We start from the raw sequence: 20,974 nt of genomic DNA, 5'->3' as shown, positions 1-20,974 counted from the left end.
TCTCTCTTCACCCTCTCCTCCGTTTCTCCCTGCTCCTCTCTCTCCTTCTTCATGACCAAAAGATGCTTCTCATTAAAATAATGGGAAATCTTCTGAAAATCTCTTCTGATTGCGTAATTAAGATCAACTTAATCTCTTTGAAATGATCAGTGTTTAAGAGGACCCTGCCCACTGCCTTTTCTGTACAGTGACTGATGACAACAATTTATTATGAACCTGATTACAAGTACATCATCAAGTGTCATTAGCTGATTACTGTAATGTTTCTAATTATGTTCATCTAATAAATGATAAAGATGATGACAGTAAGAGGCTACTCAGAGTAGATTAACAAGCTAATGTGTAGCCTAAATCTTTCAGCAGGGCTATGATAAAGACGATATGGACCCATCCATGCTGCCAAGGGACTCCTCAAATCCTTTTAATAAAGGCAGGGTTGGGGGGTGGCGGGGATTAGAGCTGAGAACATGAACAGATGCATTTGGGAAAAAGCAAACTCCAAAGTAAAGAGTATCTTCCACAATACCAAAATGCAAGATATCAACGGTGGTGGGGGAATGAGAGGGGAAGAGTATGGAGAAGAAAAAGGAATGTAGATCACACTGTGGAGGGAGATGAATGGCCCCTCTGACCAGTAGTTAATGAAGGTAGAACTAGAGACCGAACTCTTCTAAGTTATACTCTTCCTGGAAAGTGGGCCAAAGTAAATAAACCCAGCATTGAGCTGAGGAAGAAGAAAGAACAGACTATTAAGATGATTAACCTCCAAGGAAAGGAGCAGGAATAGCACAGAGGCCCTAGAACAGACCTCGCTAAGGAACCTGAGATCTAGCTTTCGATTTTCTGTAACTGAATATTCCCTGCATTTCCTCACACTAATGGTAGTTTTGTAACTCAGTCAAGTAAGATATTTGTGCTGCACAGCAGCAGGCAGAGCACTGGGGGCAGCAGGGTAATACTGAGAGGGAAGAAGAGAAGATGGGAAAGGAAGTTCCAGGAGGGCAAGGATATGTCTGTTCACTGCTGTGACTATCCCCTGACATGTGGCCAGCATTCATTACGTATTTGTTAAATAAGTGAATAAATCTCTATACAATATCTTTGACTTGAAAAAACAAATCCTCCCATTTCTCCTTCAAGAATTGAAGGACAGGAGTCTCAGATTAAAATTAAAAGTCTTTCATTTCTTGCCGCACTACTTCCCATCTCTCCCCTGGCTGCTTCCCTGAGGAACACCACAGCTAATGATTGATCAAGCTACGCAAGAAGTCCTGAGCTTTCCTCCCAACCTAAGCCCTTCTCATAAAAGAAGTTAGGTATGTCTCATATTTATAAACTGTCCCAATAAGTGAGGAGTTTAACCAAAGAAGAGACTTTATGTCTTTGCTAGGATTACACTGTAAAAAATGGCAAACCCTCTAATTCACTCTGGAAGATCCCAGCTTTCAAGAAGAACAAAAACAACAAAGTACACCACCACATTAAAAGAGTTGAGTATCCTCCTATTCTTTATGTTGAAATCTGAAAGTAACATCCCAGATGATGATTACAATAAAATACATACATGTAAATTATTACCATCTTTTTATGATGCAAATGTGATTTATGGATGGTTGTAACAGTGATTAGAGAACATAACAGATGTGAACAATTAATTTAAGATGTTGTGTCCATAAAACTAACCTTTGTTATCATATAATTCTTCATCAAGAATGTTGATTTGTTTATTTAAATCAGATTTCATTACATGGTATTCATTAGCAGGCCAAAAAGTTTTTGAAATTTTTCCCCAATCAATGGGCTTACTGAGCCAGTTCATTACACATGTATTTTTGAGAAGTTAAAGACTAGATTCGTTACATTCACCCATATATTATGAGCTTTAAAATGGGAAGGAACACATTGTTGCTATATAGTTAAGAACACTGGAAAAGACAGTAATATATATTTCTGTGCTCTTTCACACATTACAACTTTACTAATCTAATTTGGACTTGAGACACTAACTAAATTATTGTCTTGATCTATAGGCCTGAAAGCAATTATTGACCTTCCAAGTTTTTATATGAGAATTAAAAAGACAAAGTCTACAATTGTCTAAACACCTTCTCCCATGATGCTAGGAAATCAGTGAACTGGTTTGTCATTCTATCAAGCAGCCTGATATTTCAGTGAAAAAAAAAGAACAGTAAAGTGCAAAGCAAAGAATTATAAACATATTTAATTATTGCATGAAATATTTTAAAGTATAAAAAATAGAAAATAAAATCATATTTCCACTGAATATCTCAAAGCTCTTATACTTATTGGGGTAGTTAAGATAGTATACTATGGTGGTTAAGTGCAGCAAGTTTCATAGCAAGTCCGAGTGGGTGTGTCAGCTCTGTCACACAAGTGACAGTATGCTTCCAAACCTCTCAAAGCCTCAGTTTCCTTGTCTGTCAAATGAGTGGTAAGAGTAGTCACAGCTCAATAAGTTGTATGAGAATGAAAGGAAACAAGGTATGTGGCATGCTTGGCATGAAGCCCGGCACAGTGTAAGCACCTGATAAATGCTGGCTTGTGAACATCTGTTTACTAATGTTTCTCTCTTCCTTTCTGGGTGTTGATTCTGCCTTCATCTAACATTGTGTTTATACCTGGGGTCTGCCAATCCCAGCAGACCCTGAGCTCCATCTTACTCAAGCTGAGCCAATCAGAGCCCTCTCCTGGAATGCACTAAACCTAAAGAAGGGCTACCTCTCTCCGGTATGAGGGTGTGAGGTAGACGGTCATAAGAAAGCTAAGAAAATGTGGAGAGAGGCAGGAAGGAAGACATGGAGAAAAGGCTTCTGGGTGGTGCTCCAGTCGCTGTGGCCAGCTGTGTCCTCGCCCTTGCTGTAATCTGGTTATGGGGGCTAATCCATCCCTCTTGTACCCATGATTATAGAATGGGATTCTAACTAATAAAGCTGTTATTAGGGAAACAAAAAATGCCCTGTGAACAAAACACCCATTAGTTTTACTAGCCTCACTGCTTAGGTTATGTGTAATTTGGTCTCATTTTATGAGATGAGAGAAAATAACTATTGCCTCCTTTTTAATATAACCTTAAGGCACACTGAGAATAAGTATAAAAGTTACTTCTACTAAACTGCATGCTAATTCCATATTTGTACTCATTTAATAATCGTGAAATGTTATTTGCACAAGTTTGCTAATACTGGCAGAAAATGGACTGACACAGTGGACTGGAAAACGTCACTTATGACTTCTTTGTTATAACATAAAATATATGAGATTTCACATAGAAGAAAAATAGTCCTAATAACTGGCTGTCTGAAATATTATGAACATTTAATAATTAAACATTTAATAATTAAAACAGTAAACCCTGAGTTGAAATATTAATTACTACTAAATATACACAGCCAGCTGTCAAAGACCAAAGAGGAAAAATATTAAACTATATATAATTTTTATCTGAAAGATGATTATTATTCACCATTATTCACAGCTACAATAATATACAACTATGTAAAGGTGTGTATGAAAAAACACATATACACCACACTCAACTATAAGTGCATGAACACACTAAAGTAATAGCTGAGTTTTTTATTTTTTGTATGACTATCATTTAAATGAAACAAAAGAAACTAATCAACTACACCAGATTGAAAAAAAAATAATGTTCAGACAGCCTGGAATAAAATAATAGTTATACTAATAGTAATGCCTAGACAAATAAATTTTAAAGAAGACTAAAGAGAAATTTATGAGCAAAATAATGCGATCATTTTTTTTTGTCTTAAAATCAAAAGCCGAACAGAGGAAAAGAGCTTAACTACATCCACATATACAATGAATTGTACAATTTTATAATACTTTCAGAGGTGAAATATCCTATTAAAACGTTAGCAGTTTTACTTAGTAATTGATACCATAACTCCAAATCATACAATGTGTGTGTGTGTGTGTGTGTGTCCACATCTGCATGTCTATGCACCTGCCTGCATGTATATGTCGTGTGGAGAGAGGCATAAAAATGTAAGGCTCTAACTCCCCTGTGCAAATCTGGCTTTTAACCTAAATTACAGGTAATAAATACATAAGTAGACACATGTATTCCCCGATTACCTCAAGGGGTTTGGGGGCAGGAATGGGCTAAGGCCAACGGTGCCTGATCCCCAGAGATGTCTTGCTCATCTACCGTCACTAAGCCCAATGTGGTTTTCAAAGAAATTCAAAACTGGGACTGAGAACTTCAAAGCAACATTGGAAGAACATGGGCGAAGCCAAGAAACATCTGTGCAGGGTTAAGAGGGTCTTGACACTGAAAGTCAACAAGGAGCTAGGAGGTCAAAGGCCCATGAGCAGATAGTGAGCGAGAAGAGAGAAAACTGAAGGGATGAGTTAAAAGCCAGCCCAAAACCCCGGGCTTAGGGAAGGGTGCCAGCATAGATGAGTAGTGCCCGGTTCCTGAATCTCTCCTACGTTAACTGATGACCTTGGTCAGCATCACAATATTTTCTTGACCTTTGTGTTTTTATCTCACTTTTCTTTTTTTAACAGAAGGCATACTGTATGATCTGCCCAACTCACTGAGATAAGAGATCTTGAAAGGGGTTCGAAAAGTAAAAGAACAACATAAATGATGATGATACAGTGACATGATATAGATGAAATAAAATGTAGTTCCCTATGGCTCAAACAAGATACATTGACAAAGTGCTGAACTTTGTAAAATTTCTGTAATTATTCGGATAATTTTAGTTCAATTAAAAATTATAATTGACTCTCGCATAATACGGAGGTTAGGGGTGTTGACCCCCACGCATTCGAAAATTGCGTATCTTCTTTTTTGATGTCTGATCTTATTTGTTACTAGCCTGCTGTTGACCAGAAGCTTTATCACTAACATAAACAGTATTTTGTATGTTAATTGTATTATATACTGTATTCTTACAATAAAGGAAGCTAGAGAAAAGAAAATGTTCTTAAGAAAATCATAAAAAAGGGAAAATACATTTACACTATTCATTGAAAAAAATCTGTATGTACAGGATCCATGCAGTTCAAACCCATGTCATTCAAGGGTCAATACTGCTGAGAGAGTGGCTTTTCTATGAGCTAATTGGATTTTGACTATGTTTTCTATATAACATCTATCATAGCTGCTCAGATCATTTTTCACACTCTTGGAGATTCTCGATTAATGAGAAAGGTCACTAAGCAAGGGGAGGGCGGAGCTTCAGACACAGATGCTGGTAACAGCCAGAGAGATGACAGGGTGCCAAGGAAGCACAGAGAGCGGGGTGTGAAAAGGGCCAGGAAGACAGAAGCCTGGTCTGAGGAGGACAGATGAGCAGGGGTCGGGCAGGCAAACGTGGAAGGAGCTGGAAATCAGGTAAGAGGGACCCACAGGCAGAAAAAAACAGGATGAGCAACAGGCTAAAGGCAAGTCAGACCACTACCTGCAGAACATCATGAGAAGTTTGGTGCTGAATGGACACTAGCTTGGGACAGAGAGGGGCAGGAGATGCTGCCACACAGCAAAGCTGAGGCCTAATCATTGTGTAGCTTGTACGCTAGATAAAGAAGCTCAGATTCCATGCCAGGGGTTACAGGCGGTTTTCAAACCAAGAACTGGCATTTGCTCAGTTCTGTGTTTTAGATATGTTGTGTCTACGTTGATGGAGAGATACCAACTAATAAAGCACTCTGCAGTCCTAACAAAAAATGGTAAGGGCCTAAATGAGGAAAGTATTATAACATTAGTAGTGATTTTTAAATATTTAAAATACACATACTTGAAAGTTGCTAAGAGAGTAGATCATGGAAGTTCTCACCACAAGGAAAAAATATTTGGAACCATGAAGGGTGATCGATGTTTACTGAACTTATTGTGGAGATCACAAATGCATAATATATATAATTATCAAATCATGATGTTGTACACCTTGAACTCATACAATGTTACATGTCAATTACAGCTCCGTAAAACTGGGGGGAAAGAAAATATCTAGCAAACATACCTGATGAGATTCTTTGCCAGCAACCGATCATCTGGTTGAACTAATTAGTTTGCTTGTTTTTAATAACACGTATCAATTAACAAATGCCTGAGAACAATTTATACCTGTGCTACTCAGTAATAACATAAACCTCCATAGGCTACCATGAAAAAATATCTATGTATATATACATACGACACTATAATTGATAATAGAACAAAATTTAAAAAGGAGCCAAGGATAGAAAGGCATTGAGAGGAAAAAATCATGGAGAGAAGTATTTTCTGGAATAGTTACTTAAAAGTAAAGACATGGCTCCATTTTGGTGTGCCTTTATGGCACAGTACACATAGCATACTCAGTATATAAATGTTTATTAAATAGAATTTAAAAATTATGATATGTTTTCTCCCTGCTCCACCCCCTCCAACACTGAGTATTTGGAGCAGCATCACACAAGATGACTAACGTTCAAATGCTCTCTATTTCTGATAGCAGCTCTACACAAGTCGTGGTACACAACGAAAGTATAAAGACTAATATGGACAATTTTCTTTCATTTACTTTTAACAGTAGGTAAAATCAGCCAGTGTTACAGAAAATAATACCAGGAAAGGAAAAAGTATGAAAATTGCTAATCTCAACAACAAGAAACAAAAAAGTCATAAAGTTAAATTAACATGACTTCTTTTTTCCCCTTGCTTCCCAAAGATAGCATGTGAACATGGGGCATAGAAACATCCTGAATATAACAGCAAAATAAGAATTCAAAATACATTGTGTGTGTGTGTGCACGCACATGTGCGTGTGTGTGTGTATGTATGTGTTTTACCTCTTAAACTGACTGACAGTTACTGAGGAGGAAAATTTATAACATAGTGAAGCTTTAGTGATATAATAACACTTTTTTTTACTGCTACAAAATTGCTTATTATAAAAATGTGTCATCTATTCTCTGGAAAGTACTGGGGATGCAAGGAGATGAGAAAAGCAGATTTAAGGCACACTTTAAATTGGTTAAGATGAGACAAGCCAACTTGTTATTTTTCTTCCAAGCTTAAAAAACACAACCCACAATAGAGCCTTCACTCTTGTTGAATTACCTTGGAATGCTCTGCCCAACTTTCCAGGGCCTCTGGAATCTGAACCAGATGGCACGTACAAGCCCCTCACTGCCACCTCCTGTCCAGGCACAAGAGCTTGACCGCCATGCCGGGCTGACCAACTTCCCCAACACACAGCCGCTCAGCTTCTCATGATCCGCCCCAGAGTGGTCAACCCCTCTCCCTGAACCAAATCACTTCCTACCACGCCTGAAAGTGCTCAGCTCAGGCATCCATTCATTCAACAATTATGTAGTAAGCACCTACTATGTGAGCCTGTGTGTGTGTGTGTGTGTGTGTGTGTGTGTGTGTGTGTATGATTGATCTATAAGTAATCAAAAGGAATAATTCTTCAAAGGTAGAAATGGCACTTATGAGTGATTTGAAAACTGTGGGGTTTGTTGAAAGGTGGCCACTCAGCAAGGACTTAGGTCCTCAGTGGGCTGCCTGGAAAGACGGAGATCCCACCAGTGGAAAAGAAAAACTAGTGCTAGAAAGATAGTCTGAGTGGTGTGCGTGTGTCCCACAGACACACATATGAAACTAGGTTTAAAGGGTCAAGAAAATCATGACCTTGATGGGAAATTTATTCAGACTGAAGTAGCACTTCCCGAGAATGGCTGAATAGGAAAATGGCCACCTGTCCAAACATCTGATTCAGTTCCAGCTACAGTCAAAGAAAGCATTTTCCAACTGTACTTCCCTTACAAGCAAAAAATCTTCATGCATTACACTGATGGACAGAGCATGAGGCGGTCTTCCAGGCTGGCTTTTACTATGTAAAGTAAATGATTGAAAACTTTTTTGAACGGCATGTTTATTTTAAAAAATGCATCAGAATGCTTTTACTGCCAACAATGCAAAAATCATACTAAAGATAAATGCTGATGCCAAAATTCATCTCTTAAATTTACTATGTGATTTATTGCTGTTTGTTAGTAAGGTAGTTACTATTTCAATCTTAAGCCAAAGTACATAAATAGTACAGGTTGTTATTTTTAAATTAAATAAATTCTGTATCTGCTTATAAAAGAAAGGCACTTTAGTGTCTTAATTTCAAAATTAATCTTAAAAAAACACAGAACTTTAATACAAACTTATCTTATACTCGTAGATATTTAAATATTTTATACATTTACTATTATATTTAAATACCATTCTTCTGCTTGCAATTCTTTACAGTGTAATTTGTTTAAATATAAAAAATGTAAGTTTTTATATCTTAAATTATTCTTAGTTCCAGTACACTTTTTAATAAATAAACATTCTGTAGTTCGTTTCCTTTTTAAATAATACTTAAGTACACAGTCATTTTATTTTTAAGAATTTAGACATTTGATAAATAATAACATATTTGATTCAATAATTTCTAGAAAAAGTTTTTAAATATCAGATCCTGAAATGCTCTAAGGAAACTTCCTGCTTGATTCTGGTTGTTTGTTCTCCTCACATGTGTTTTTATGATGTACCAAAGAAACCAGTCTCACCTGTTTTTGATTGTAGGTTTCTTCTTGGTTCTTCAGGGGCCTCAATGGGCTGATCAGCCAGGAACACTCGAGCTTGGTCTATAGCATTCAGGACAGAATACTCTTTCTCCTTTAATTCACGTCTCAGTGCCTTTGCAAAGAGAAGAAAAGTTGATTTTGTAAACTCATGTGTTCACCAAGTAATGGAACATCTTAAATTAGACCCCTTCTGACCACACTTGTCAAGGGGATAACTAATAACTAGCATATGACGGAGGTTAGAAGTAAAAAATGTAAGTTTTACACATATGAATGCTGAAACAAATGAATACAAGCAAAAGAATGATTCCTGCAGAACTTAAATATGCAAAAAAACAACCACTTTACAATATTCACCTAAGGGAAATTGTTACAGTATATTTGCATTTATACAAAATGTACTTTAAAGGTTGTCACTGCTGTCAGATTGCTAAAATATAATAGCTTGATAATAGCCTGTTCTAAAACAGTGTTTTCTAATATGACTGACTGACAAAAAATATTACATCCAAAGGTACAGAAGAGGCAATTGCACAGGTAGTAATGAGATCCTAAGAAGTGTTTTACATTCTTTAGAATATATTAAGAAAGAAAAAATAAGAGATAGGAACAAATTAAAGTACATGAAATCAAAACTAAACCAAAGAAAACACATAAAAGACAGTCTCCAATTATCTTAAAATATGTTCCATCTCTCATGCCGAGGCATTAGCATTTCTCCCTTGTGAAGTTTTTCATGCAAATCTATGATTCACAGAACAGTTTGTCTTCAGTACTTTTGTTCTTTTAACTAGGGTTAACTTCCATCCCCTGCTCCTATGAAATGTTTGGTGATTAAGACTCTAATTGACTAGAATTTCAAAACAACAAACTCAGCCTGTGACTATTGCAAGATAAGAGTAAACCAAGATTTTCTCATATGCTATTTTAATGCTGTAGCTATATCAAAATGTTGTTAATAATGTTATCCTCTTAAATTATGCATATAAACACCTACTCGTTCTAATATTTTGCTTTTAATGCAGTTCCCCAACAACACATTATGAAAATTCTTGTTTCTTATTTTCTAAAATATCACACTCTAGTAGTATTTTAGAATCAATAAAGTCTTTCCTTCTGAACAAAACTATTGTTTTTAATAGGATTTGACATAATTATGTTGGGATGATGAGTGATTTCCAGGCTAAAACCTCATCTTCCATGGTAAATTAAAAGTAAACATTAAAAATGTAGAAATACCGAAATCTGTTTTATCTGATGATGAAACATTAAAAAAACTGGAGCTAAACAGTAGAAAACACTGGTAATGAAGCTGAAAAAGACCATGCGGGGGTGGGGAGGAAAGTGAAGAGCTGGTGAGGAGTAAAAAGAGATGGAATGGCAGAATGCTGTTTTTTTGTGATAAGCACTGTAAATATTTTTGACTTTTAAATTGTGTACAGTTATGACTTTGATTAAAAATGTAAACTAAAAGAATAAAAGTGTATACCAATCCACAATTTACACACAGTAATAAAGTATAGGCTATGAGATGTAAAAAATTTTCTCTAAAATCTATAGGTAACGTTTATGTGTCCTCCCTAGCATCTATATAACCAAAGACTGACCATGAAGCAAGCACAAGGCAAGAAATTCTCAGATCAATTATCACCTATGAGCATGAAATAACTACGCTGGGGGAGAAGTGACGAAACCTCCACCATGTCTATTTAAGAAATTCAACTTGTGAAGAAGTCCCAAATGTGACACTGCAGGAAAACAAGATGATTTTCTGACATGTAAAGTCTCTGATATACAGAAATAAGGAAGAGAAGAAAAATAGGAAAAATACATTTTTAACCCAGAAATATCTATATCTATAGATACACATATATATGTATACCAGGGTGCAAAAAAAATGCATACACATGACTTGTATTTATCTTTTGTTATCAGGATATATTGAGTATTACAATATTAATACATTTTTTCCCTTTCTTAAAATGTGTACATTGTTTTGGTTATATATATATATATATATATATATATATATATATATATATATACAGGTGTTGAGTCAGATCTTCCTTTAATATAGATTACTTTTAGAGCAAGAAGCTCCAGATGAACGAAAATACTCCTAGTATTTATTTTCAAAACCACCTAGAAATATGAAATAATGTTACATAAAAGATAGCAGAAAAAACAGTAGGCAATGTAGCAGAATTATTTCTAAAAATTTGAATGGTCAAGAGTATTTCTCTGTGAAACCCAAACCCAACCAATAACTGTGGGAGCAGTAAAGATTTTTTAAATGATGTGCAAGCGCTATGTTTCTTCTTTTTGAAAGGGAAGTGTCAGGAATACATGTATTGAAAACAAGCTGCTTAGGAGATGAAGGAGCTAGAAAAACACCTCCTCACTCTGGTTCATCAAAGGGGATGAAGGATTCACAGCCTGTGTTTAGAGACTTGGCACAAAAGAGAACCCAGCAAACACCAATTGGTTGATGACATGGAAGGAAATTAAAAACTGAGAGAAGACAGAACATAAAGGAATGTGACACAAAGAAGGGAGAGCAGAAGAAATACTGGTCCTCAGGAAACCTAAAATGATTATGGGGCATATATTTCACAGTGGGTGACTCCAGGTCTTACGGTAGAGAAAGAAGATAATATAACGCACACAACTAAGTCATTTCTGTACAGTAATTTCTAACTGGGAGTTCTGGATCAGTTCTATAGTAGTCCTCAAAGTCTGCATTGGGGAGGGGTTTGGGAATGGGAATGGCAAAAGGAGATTTGTCTTGAAACTATTTTTAGAATTTCAAAAATACACACACACACACAGACAGATATATATATATATATATATATATATTTATATCCACTACATTTCCCATCCCTAATGTACTATACTCGGTAGGTATTTAGTTCTTATGTTTATTGTTTATTGTCTGTCTCTCTCAGATAAAATATCATCTGCACAAGGCCAAGGACCTTTTCTGTTTTTATTTCACTGTGGTAAACAAGGCACCCACATCAGTGCCCTGGGACCTAGTAGAGCTTAGGCAGCTCTGAAATGCTTCCTGGTGGAGGTGGTGTCTCAACTGACTCTTGCAGAGAGAGAACGGTACTCCCAATAGAGAAAACTAAACACTAGCAGAAGAATAAGACAGTATGGCATTGTATACACTCAAGGAACTAAAACTATTTAGCACAGGTAAAGCAGGAACAGCCGAGTTTGCAGAGGTGGGCAGGTACAGGTCACAAAGACCACGTATGGTGTCCTCAGCGTCTAAGACTTTACCAGAAAAGGGCGCTGGGAAGTCACTGAAGAGCAGGAGAGGGGGCGGGGCAGGGAGGAGCACTGTCAGATTTACATTTTTGTTTTTTATGCTATCATTGTAAAGGCTCCTAGATTCATGAAAAACAAGTCTGAGTCTGAGAGAGCCACACAGGACTAGAGAGTCTGTTTTCCTTCTTGACCACATGAAACTCGGGCGCTGCATAAAACAATCTGCTCTGCACAGGGTGTTGGTGGGAATGTCTCATGAATTCCTTTGATATGCCAAGGGAGGGAAGTACAGGAGGCAAGTGTGGGCAGGTGGGAACCACACCACGTAAGTGAAAATGTGGGGCTCCCTCCTGCACCAATGCCGACTCGACACCCAAATATCCTAGAGGACAGCAAGCATTTAATCGTATCTGTTCATCCTCTATTTTGCAAATTTAATTTTGTTGTTCAATTTGTCCTATTTCAATTATATTTAATTACATGTCAGAAATCGGCTTACCCTGCAACAGCATTACACATACAATCATTTCACCACCCTTTACCTCTCAATTAGACATAAAAGAAAAGCAGCATTTCCTAAGCACCTGGGAACATTAATGATAAGATAATTAGATTCCAACAGAGTTGTTTTGTATACAGAGCTATAAAGTGGCATTCAGCTGAGTTCTGATGTCACGTGACTTATATATGGGCAGCCTTAAATGAGTACACACAATCTAATTGGAATTTTTTTCTATTTTAATGACTTTATATTTTCATTCCAAACAATTCTGTTCTCAGGCAATAACAAGTATTGGCCAGGATGTGAAGGAGTTGGAACCTCATACACCGCTGGTGGAATGATAAAATGGAACAGACATTCTGAAAAACAATTTGGCAATTCCTTAAAATGTTAAACATAGAGTTGCCATATTAACTAGCAATTCCACTCCTAGGTGTATATCCAAGAGAACTAAAAGTGTATGTCCACATAAAAACTTATATACATTGTTTACAGCAATATGATTCATAATGACCAAATTGTGGACAAAACTTAAACATCCACCAATTGGTGAACAGATGAGCAAAATGCTGTATATCCATGTGACGGAATCTTATTCAGCAATAAAAACGAATGAAATACTGAAACATGCTACAACATGGATGAATCTGGAAAACATGCTAAGTGAAAGAAGCCAGACACAAAAGCTCATTGTTATGAAATGCCCAAATAGGTAAGTGTATCAAGACAGAAAATAAATCAGTGATTGCTTACAACTGGGAGTTAGGAGTAGGTAGGGGGGCTGACTGCTCATGGGTAGGGGGTTTCTCTGTGGGATAATGAAAATGTTCTAAAACTAGATTTGATGATGGTTATAACTCTGGGAATATACTAAAAGCCACTGACTGCACACTTTAATGGAGTAAATTTTATATTATGCGACTATCTCAAAATTTTTATTAAATAATTCTGTTCTTTCTTCCAAAAAAGTGCTCTAGGTAATCTGTTTATTTTCTAACCTGTATCCCCACCCACCTGCAAAGTAATAGCTCATCCGGTACATTTAGTGCGTTCCCACCTCAGTGTTTCCAGAGCATTTTATATTCCTCTAACATAGCTTGTCCTAATGTACTGTCAGTTTTCCTAAGGTAAGGCATGTCATAATCCTTTGATATTGTCAGTACCTGCCTAGACATATAGAAAGCACTCAATATATGCTTGGGAAATAATGAATAAAAGAAGGAATCCTTTCAGAATTAAATGCCAAGTAGTACCTCAAAATATGGCTAAGCAAGATATATCAAAGTCCCCCAAATCCGATTATCCTACGTTGAAATAATTATTGGATTCCAGTAAACTCTGGATTATTTGAACTATCTGCTTGGCAAATTATCGGTAAATAATTTTTGGATGCAAAGTTAGTTTTCTCCTTTCATCTATCAGCTAGTAAGTACTAAATGTTTCTGATTGCTGTTGGTCATTACTTTATTAATAGCAAATATCCTTTTCTCTCCCCAGATAAATAAGGAACTGATCTCACTGAAAGAAATGGTATGGGCTTACTCCAACTTCCCCCTTTTTACCACATCCTACCCATGCGTTAACTGCACAGGGCATAGTTTCAAATAATTTCAGAACTATTGTAGTATTTAGATTGAAGGTTACATCCATTATCACTATTGCGTATCAAACCCACATAAAGTTACTGGCTTAAAACAATGGCAATTTATTTTTCCTGTCTGGCAATATGACCAGCTCTTCTGCTGGTGCCACCAGAGATTACTCCTGAGGCTGTAGTCATCCGCAGATTGAATGGGATTAGAAATCCAAGATGGCCTCACTCACATATCTGGAAATCATTACTAGCTATATATTGGCTGGAGCACCTCGGTTTCCCTCTGTATGGTCTCACATTATCTAGTAGGCTAACCTGGGCTCCTTCAAAGCATGGTGATTAGTGTTCCCAAAGGGCCGAGTGAAAGCTGCAAGGCATCTTACGGCAAAGACTCTAGAACAGCTCTGTCCAATGAAACTTTCTGCAATGATAGAAATGTTTTAAAACTATACCGTCCAATACCAATACGGTAACCATGAGTTGCTTGTGGCAATTTTGGACTCGAAATATGACTAGTACAACTGAGAACTAAATTTTAAATTTCACCTATTTGTAACTGATTTATGTTGAATGGTCATATGTGGCTAAGGGCTAAGGGTTACCAGGCTAAGGGTTATTAGACAATGCAGCTCTAGAATTTGCACATTGCTTCTGCCATAATCTGTTGTTTGAAGCAAGTCATAAGGCCAACACAGATTCAAGAGAATGGAGAAATATACTGACTCTCCTGATGAGGGAATAGCAACGATCCTCTGCATAGGGACCTATATAGAGAGGGGCATGGTTCAGTAGCAGAACAGTCTACCACACAGGATAAGGGGGAAGGGCAGGTTAGGGCCTGCGTGGGGGTTGATCATATTTTATATAAGTGGTCACGAAGGCATCTCAAAGACAGTGGTATTTGAAGAAAGATCTGAAGAAAGTGAGGGAGGAAGCCATAAGAATATCTGGTAAAAAAGCGCTCCAGTGAGAGGGAACTACAAGTTCAAAGGCACCGAGGGAAGTGCTTGCCCGCCTTAGCAGGCTGGCACTGTCAGAGCTGAGGGAGTAGGGGATGAGGATGACTACATCTGTAGAAATATTTTATATCATGAAAGTTAGAGGGAAACAAGTCTTCATGGTTGATGGGAGAGGCACCTAGTAACCCCAGACTTCTCCAGACAGCAGACATCTGGGTACCTTGCTGACTTTAACCTCGGCCATTGACATAAAAGTGCTCTGTGTGGCAACCAGTCACAAAGCTTACACATGTTCCATTCTAGTACCTAGTGGGAAAGAGCCTCAATCTTTCCCCCAAACAAACACACGTAAAATGAAGCTTTGGTCTACAAGCAATAGACTAGAATCAGCTTAACAAGAAGGAAGATAACAAAACAATTTCAAAACGGAAAATTGAAATTGTGTTTTGACAGTTGTATGCTCCAAGGTGTTTAACATAAGGGAACATAGTCTCAGATCCTCAAGAGTCAAGAAAAATAAATGGAGAGCACAATGACTGTCCCATGGCCATAAGAGAATGTTAAACTTCTCTCCCACTCTGGGGTAGTATGAGAATGTATAACAGAATTTTCCAACAAAGATTTCTACCAAAGAAAAAATTTTAAAACACATATTAAATTCATACAATCCACAAGGAAATATGCCAGGACAAGAGAAGACAGCAATTAATAAGCCATGATCCCTACTCTTAGGGAACTTACACTAGTCTAAAGAGGAGAGAATAATGCTAGTAAGGATGTGGGAAGTGCCACAAATCTTTGAGAGGTATAAATAAGGCACTGGGGAAGTACACAGAGGAGGGACGTGGAGAGGGTGCTCTTTGCATGCAACCTGCTCAAAATATGGGAACTGTATGTTAAAAAAGAAACTGGAATTAGATTAAAGGTAATTAGAGGAAAAACAATTCAAGCAAACAGAATAAACAGGTAAGGTAATCTAGTCTCTCATTGTTTTGCTTGTTAAGCAGCTTCTCTATGCTCATTTAAACCAAAATGAAGCTCTGGAATGTCAGATTAATGAAGCCCTGATTTGAATACCAGAATTAACTACTAAATCACAGTTGTCATTCTCAACGATGTCTATAAGCCCAACCTTTAGCAAAGAGCACCTTTCCTACCACTTCTCTGCCCATTTCAAACTCAGGTGTCCCTGCGGCTGCCAGACATCAGAGTAAATTACTCGTTATTCACCTGTAAGTGCCTGAAGATTTTCAATGATCTTCCTATAATGGCCTGGGAACATTTCTCCCCACCTGCTATAATTCGGTGGGAAGAGCAGGGGATTAAGGGATAAGGAGGTATAAAGAAGTGACTGACTGACTTCAGTCAATCTCGCAAGTCAATCAGCTGCCCTTCATTTGCATCATGAACATGACATCAGCTCACTGCAATGACTGAACTGCCACCAAGCAAATAGCAGTTATTCCTGGCAGCACTGGGAGTGACAGGATCCTGCAAATCTGTTAATATGAAAGCAGGGTCTGAGAGAACCTTTAGCAAGGAGGGGCATCTGCGCCATCCTCTTCTGCCCTAAACAGGCAACCTGTCATAGTGGATGGAGATAAAGGGAGAAGAAATGCAAACATCGGCGTGTACTAAATCCTGTCATCTGCTTGTCTTTAAATTACAACTCTTTCTTCTCTTTAATCTAAAGCCATCACCCAAATTGCCTGTGTATCAAGTGCCAAAGTTCACTGGGATGCACTTTTCTTAATGGTTTCTAGATCATAATGTTAAAATTATAGACAAATCAGATCTTCTGCTGTCCTGCCTAAAACCTCCTGATGGCTTACTGTTGCACTTAGAACAGATTCTAAACTTCCAACCAAGAACTGGACTTTCCTTGCTCTCTGACCTCAGCTACTAACACACTCATTTCTAACCTCAAAGTCTTTATTTCCATTCCTAGAATACCCTAAGCTTTTCCCGCCTCATGGCCCTGGCAATTCAGAAAGCTTTTGCTTTAAATCTTCAATGGCTGGCACTTTCTCATTATTTAGATCACAACAGTAAATATACCTGTGGGGTGAATGAATGAATGAAGAAATAAGTAAATGAACTTGAAATAAAGTGCGGGAATCAAGGAAAGAAACTCCTGGGGCATGGGAGTAGCTCGTACAAAGCTGGTCTGTAGAAGAAATCAGCATGAAATAGCTCTAAACAGTAGAACAGAGAAGTAGTCATCTAATTACAGCTCTTCAAAGAAAAAGTTTTCTCTCAAAACACAGTATCTGTGTGCTTCCTTAGTAAGCTCACCGACCCTCACTGGTCAAAGTAAAGGAGATCCACTAGGGTCATCCTTACTGACCTTTACCGACCCAGCTCCAATCCCCCCTTACCATAGTTACAAACATCACCTGGCTCCCCCACAGGGCCAGCCCCTCCCACCGCCGCACCGCTACAACTCCTGGCATCTGCTTTGCTCGAGCATTCACCACACATGCCTGCTCTGGCCTCTTGGCAGACCTGACTCCTACCCTGCAGTGAACCCTCTCTGAACGCTTACATCTATGCCCCAGAGGGGAGAGCGGAAACTCAATGAATTTATGTATGAAAGAATCAGGAGGCATTTAAAAAAATATTTTGTGGTATAGTAAAACCAGAGACTTGCAGCCCCAATCCTTGTGCTACAGTCCAGTGCACACCACGTAGGCCCACCCTTATCTACCACGAGTCCTTGGGTCTGTCCCATAACCTCTCTGCATGTTGATAACAAAATTCTACAGCACAAGTGAGACAGTGAATATGAACATAGTTTGAAATTATGCAGTGCTGTAGAATAACCAGATACTATTAAATAACTAGCTACTATTAAATATTAAGTCACTATGCTAATCGAAAGTCTCCCCCTCATTCTCAGCGATTCTCCACGACCAAATTTCTTTCCTCAGCCTCTATTGACTGTTACTCGTGAAGGAAAGTTCTAGTTGTTTTATCTACAGCTTTAGGTGACCAATACCAGTACTCAATCCTCCATTAGTAAGAACAACTAAATCTAACTCTTCTAAGAGATGAACTATTTAATTATGAGAAAAATAGGAGTGATGTGATCTTCCAAGAATAAGCCAAAATATTTGGTAAGCATAGTACTGTGCTGCAAGCCTCTTATGTCACTTTAGACTTTTAGGCAGCAAACAAATAAATGTAGTGTCTTTTTGTGTACCATTTTGTTTCAGAATAAAACAGCAATGTAAACCTCTGTGGTGGTAAAAAACGGTTAGCCAGATGACATCACACCAAACTTCTTCAAATGACCAGTTCAGCAATGGACAACTTTCTATCCTTCTAGGCACAATTAAACCAAACACATCCAACCATTTCTCCTCTTCCTTCTCTTTGGGAGACAAACTTGAGTAAGACATCTGACATCCTAAAACTGTTCTTTAAATTCTCATACTGGTAAGGAATACCAGCATTTTAATGCAAAAAGTATGAGGTTTACAAAGGAGCGACAAAAATGAGAAATCACAGGCAAGGGTACAGTGAAACTTCACTTTCATACATTGCTGGAGGCCAAAAATTGGTTCAATCATTTGGGAAAGTAGGTTGGCAATATATCAAGAGTCATTACTATGTTCATATTGTGTGAAACAAGAATTTCACCTTTGGGAATGTATCCTAAGAAAACGATCCAGAAAAAGCTTCAAACACAAAAGTATTCATTATTACATTATTTATGATTAATAAAAATTGAAACTAACTTAAACACCTAACACCTGGAAAATATTTAGGTTCACTAAGGTATGGCTGCACTAGAGACCATTATGTAACCTTGAAAAATTATTGTAATAAAGACTACACAGTAATGTGAAGAAATAGGGATGACATACATCCAAGTGAAAAAGACAGGATAAAAACTTGGTACCCTATTAAAACTGTGTGAAAGGTGAATATGCAAAAAGGAAATAATGGAAAATGAAAATGGCTGTGTTACACTGGTAAAATTACAGCCTTTTTTTTTTCTCTTTATTTTTATAAAATCTATAATATATTCACAATTAAAAATTTTACTTTTAAGGAAGGAATACCAAATGGAATCAAGTTCATTTATCACTGAACAAATGATTACATTTAAAGAACAGTATTAGTAAGAATTGGAAATATGTTTTAGAAGCATATTTTTACTATTTGTAACAATTATAAAACTTTTCCTTATGTTTTACTTCAATAATTTCTCTGAAGCTAGATTTATTTATAAAATGTAACACATCACAACATAGTTACTGAATCAGAGATTCCATATGTTTAAGCTATTCCTTATGTTTGTTAGGAGTCCTAATTCATCTAGTTTTCAAGGTGTCAAATTTTTACATAAGAGAGAAGCACAAACAATGGGAGAATGTGCCAGTATTCAGCACAAAAGGGTAAAATAAGCTATATTTTTAAATGCTATCCCAACAATCAAAGATATGCCAACTCTTTTCCCTGATATAAAAATCTTTCCAACTCTTGTTTTGAATAACTTAGATAACTTAGGCAGTGTTAAGACAGGAAAAAGATAACCTTTTAACTGACTAATCTTAAAGCATAAAGTATAATGGTGTTATTTAATTTTCTTAGAACTTTATGTATGTCATGTAATTGAAATTATGTCTAGCTCTTGAGAAAAGATTGTTGCTTATTTTTCCTGTCAGCTATTACCTTTATTAAAGATTCAGCTATTTAAAGTAGAAATATTGTCAAAATATAATAGTCTTTCACACATGAATAAGTAAAAAGGGATTATAGAGAGACGAAGAGAAAAAGGAACATTCATACCAAAGAACGTGTTATCTTCGGGTATATTTCATTCCTTCAACATTCAACAAATATTTCTTAAACATCTAGAGTGCCAGGCATAGATAAGGAGACAATAGAAGACAAATAAGTAGTTATATTAGAAGATGATAAATGCTATGGAAAATGAAATAAATAAAAGAAGTTAAGAGAGACCAGGAATGCTGGGAAGGGGATTACAATTCAAATCAAGAAGTGTGGGTGGGATTCATTGGGAAGATGCCATAGAGCAAACATTTGAAAACAGTGGAGTTAATCACGTGGATAACAGGGAAAGAGAATTCGAGGCATAGAAGACAGTATGGAGCTGTGACTGAAGGCACATCAAGAGACCACAGTGGCTGAAACCAGTGTGCAAAAGAGAAAACAGTAAAAATGAGGTGAGCAAGGTGTGAATGGGAGGAACTTCAGCTCACCTAGGGTCTTAAAGATCATTCTGAGAACTGTGGCTTTTATTCTGAATTAGATAGGAAGCCACTACAGAGTTTTGATTTACTTGAGTATGAATATTCTGGCTGTTGTGCTGAAAATAACAGAGACTGATAATTGTGTCCCCAAGGAGCTGGTAGTCAGATTCAGATTCTATATTTTGAACACAGAATCAACAAGATCTCCTAACAGACTAAATATGAGAGAAAGACAATCTTGAAGTCATTATTATTTTTTACCGAGCAACAGGAATAGAATTCTATCAATTGAAATGAGGAAGACCGGGTAGAATAAGTTTGAGGGGCAAGTTTAGGGATTCAGTTTGGACATTATATAGTTGGAGACATCTAATAGATTCCCAATTAAGATAACATTTAAACAGATATAAATTTGGCAGTGGTTGGCACATAGAAGGCTTGTAATACCAAGAGACAGATAAGTTCAGAAAAATGGTTTTAGAGAAGTTGGCATGGCCTGACCCTCGGTGCATCCCAATTTTAGGAGTTTAAGAAAGAAAAGAGGAACCAGCAAAGAAGACTGAGAAGGAGCTACCAGTGGGAGGAGAAGAAAATCAGGACAAGGTAGTGACCTAAAAGTCAAGTAGAGACAGAACACAATAGTCAGTCAGTCAACAGGAAAAGGAGGACTGAAAATAAAGCACTAATCATAATCCAGCCAACACTAACAAACAGAGACATGATAAGTCTCAATGAGGGGCACGTAAGGAAGAGAGGGGACTCAGGAAGGTTTATGTGAGAAGAAAGAGGGTGCTTAGAGTAAGTTTCCAGAAGCTTT

The 20,974-nt window shown here is 37.2% G+C and overlaps 1 protein-coding gene across 1 annotated transcript in view; it reads right to left on the bottom strand.

Moving 5' to 3' along the window:
- Positions 1 to 20,974, bottom strand: part of UTRN (utrophin) — a 463,855-nt gene that overhangs the window by 102,418 nt on the left and 340,463 nt on the right. The window contains exon 54 of the mRNA XM_074333962.1: positions 8,587 to 8,716. Within this exon, the coding sequence (XP_074190063.1) occupies positions 8,587 to 8,716 (130 nt within the window). The remainder of the gene's footprint in view (positions 1 to 8,586; positions 8,717 to 20,974) is intronic.

Source organism: Rhinolophus sinicus, linkage group LG05 (genome assembly GCF_036562045.2).
Source record: "Rhinolophus sinicus isolate RSC01 linkage group LG05, ASM3656204v1, whole genome shotgun sequence".
Taxonomy (NCBI): Eukaryota; Metazoa; Chordata; class Mammalia; order Chiroptera; family Rhinolophidae; genus Rhinolophus; species Rhinolophus sinicus.
Note: the sequence above shows the minus strand (reverse complement) of the source record. Positions and strands in the feature narration are given on the sequence as shown.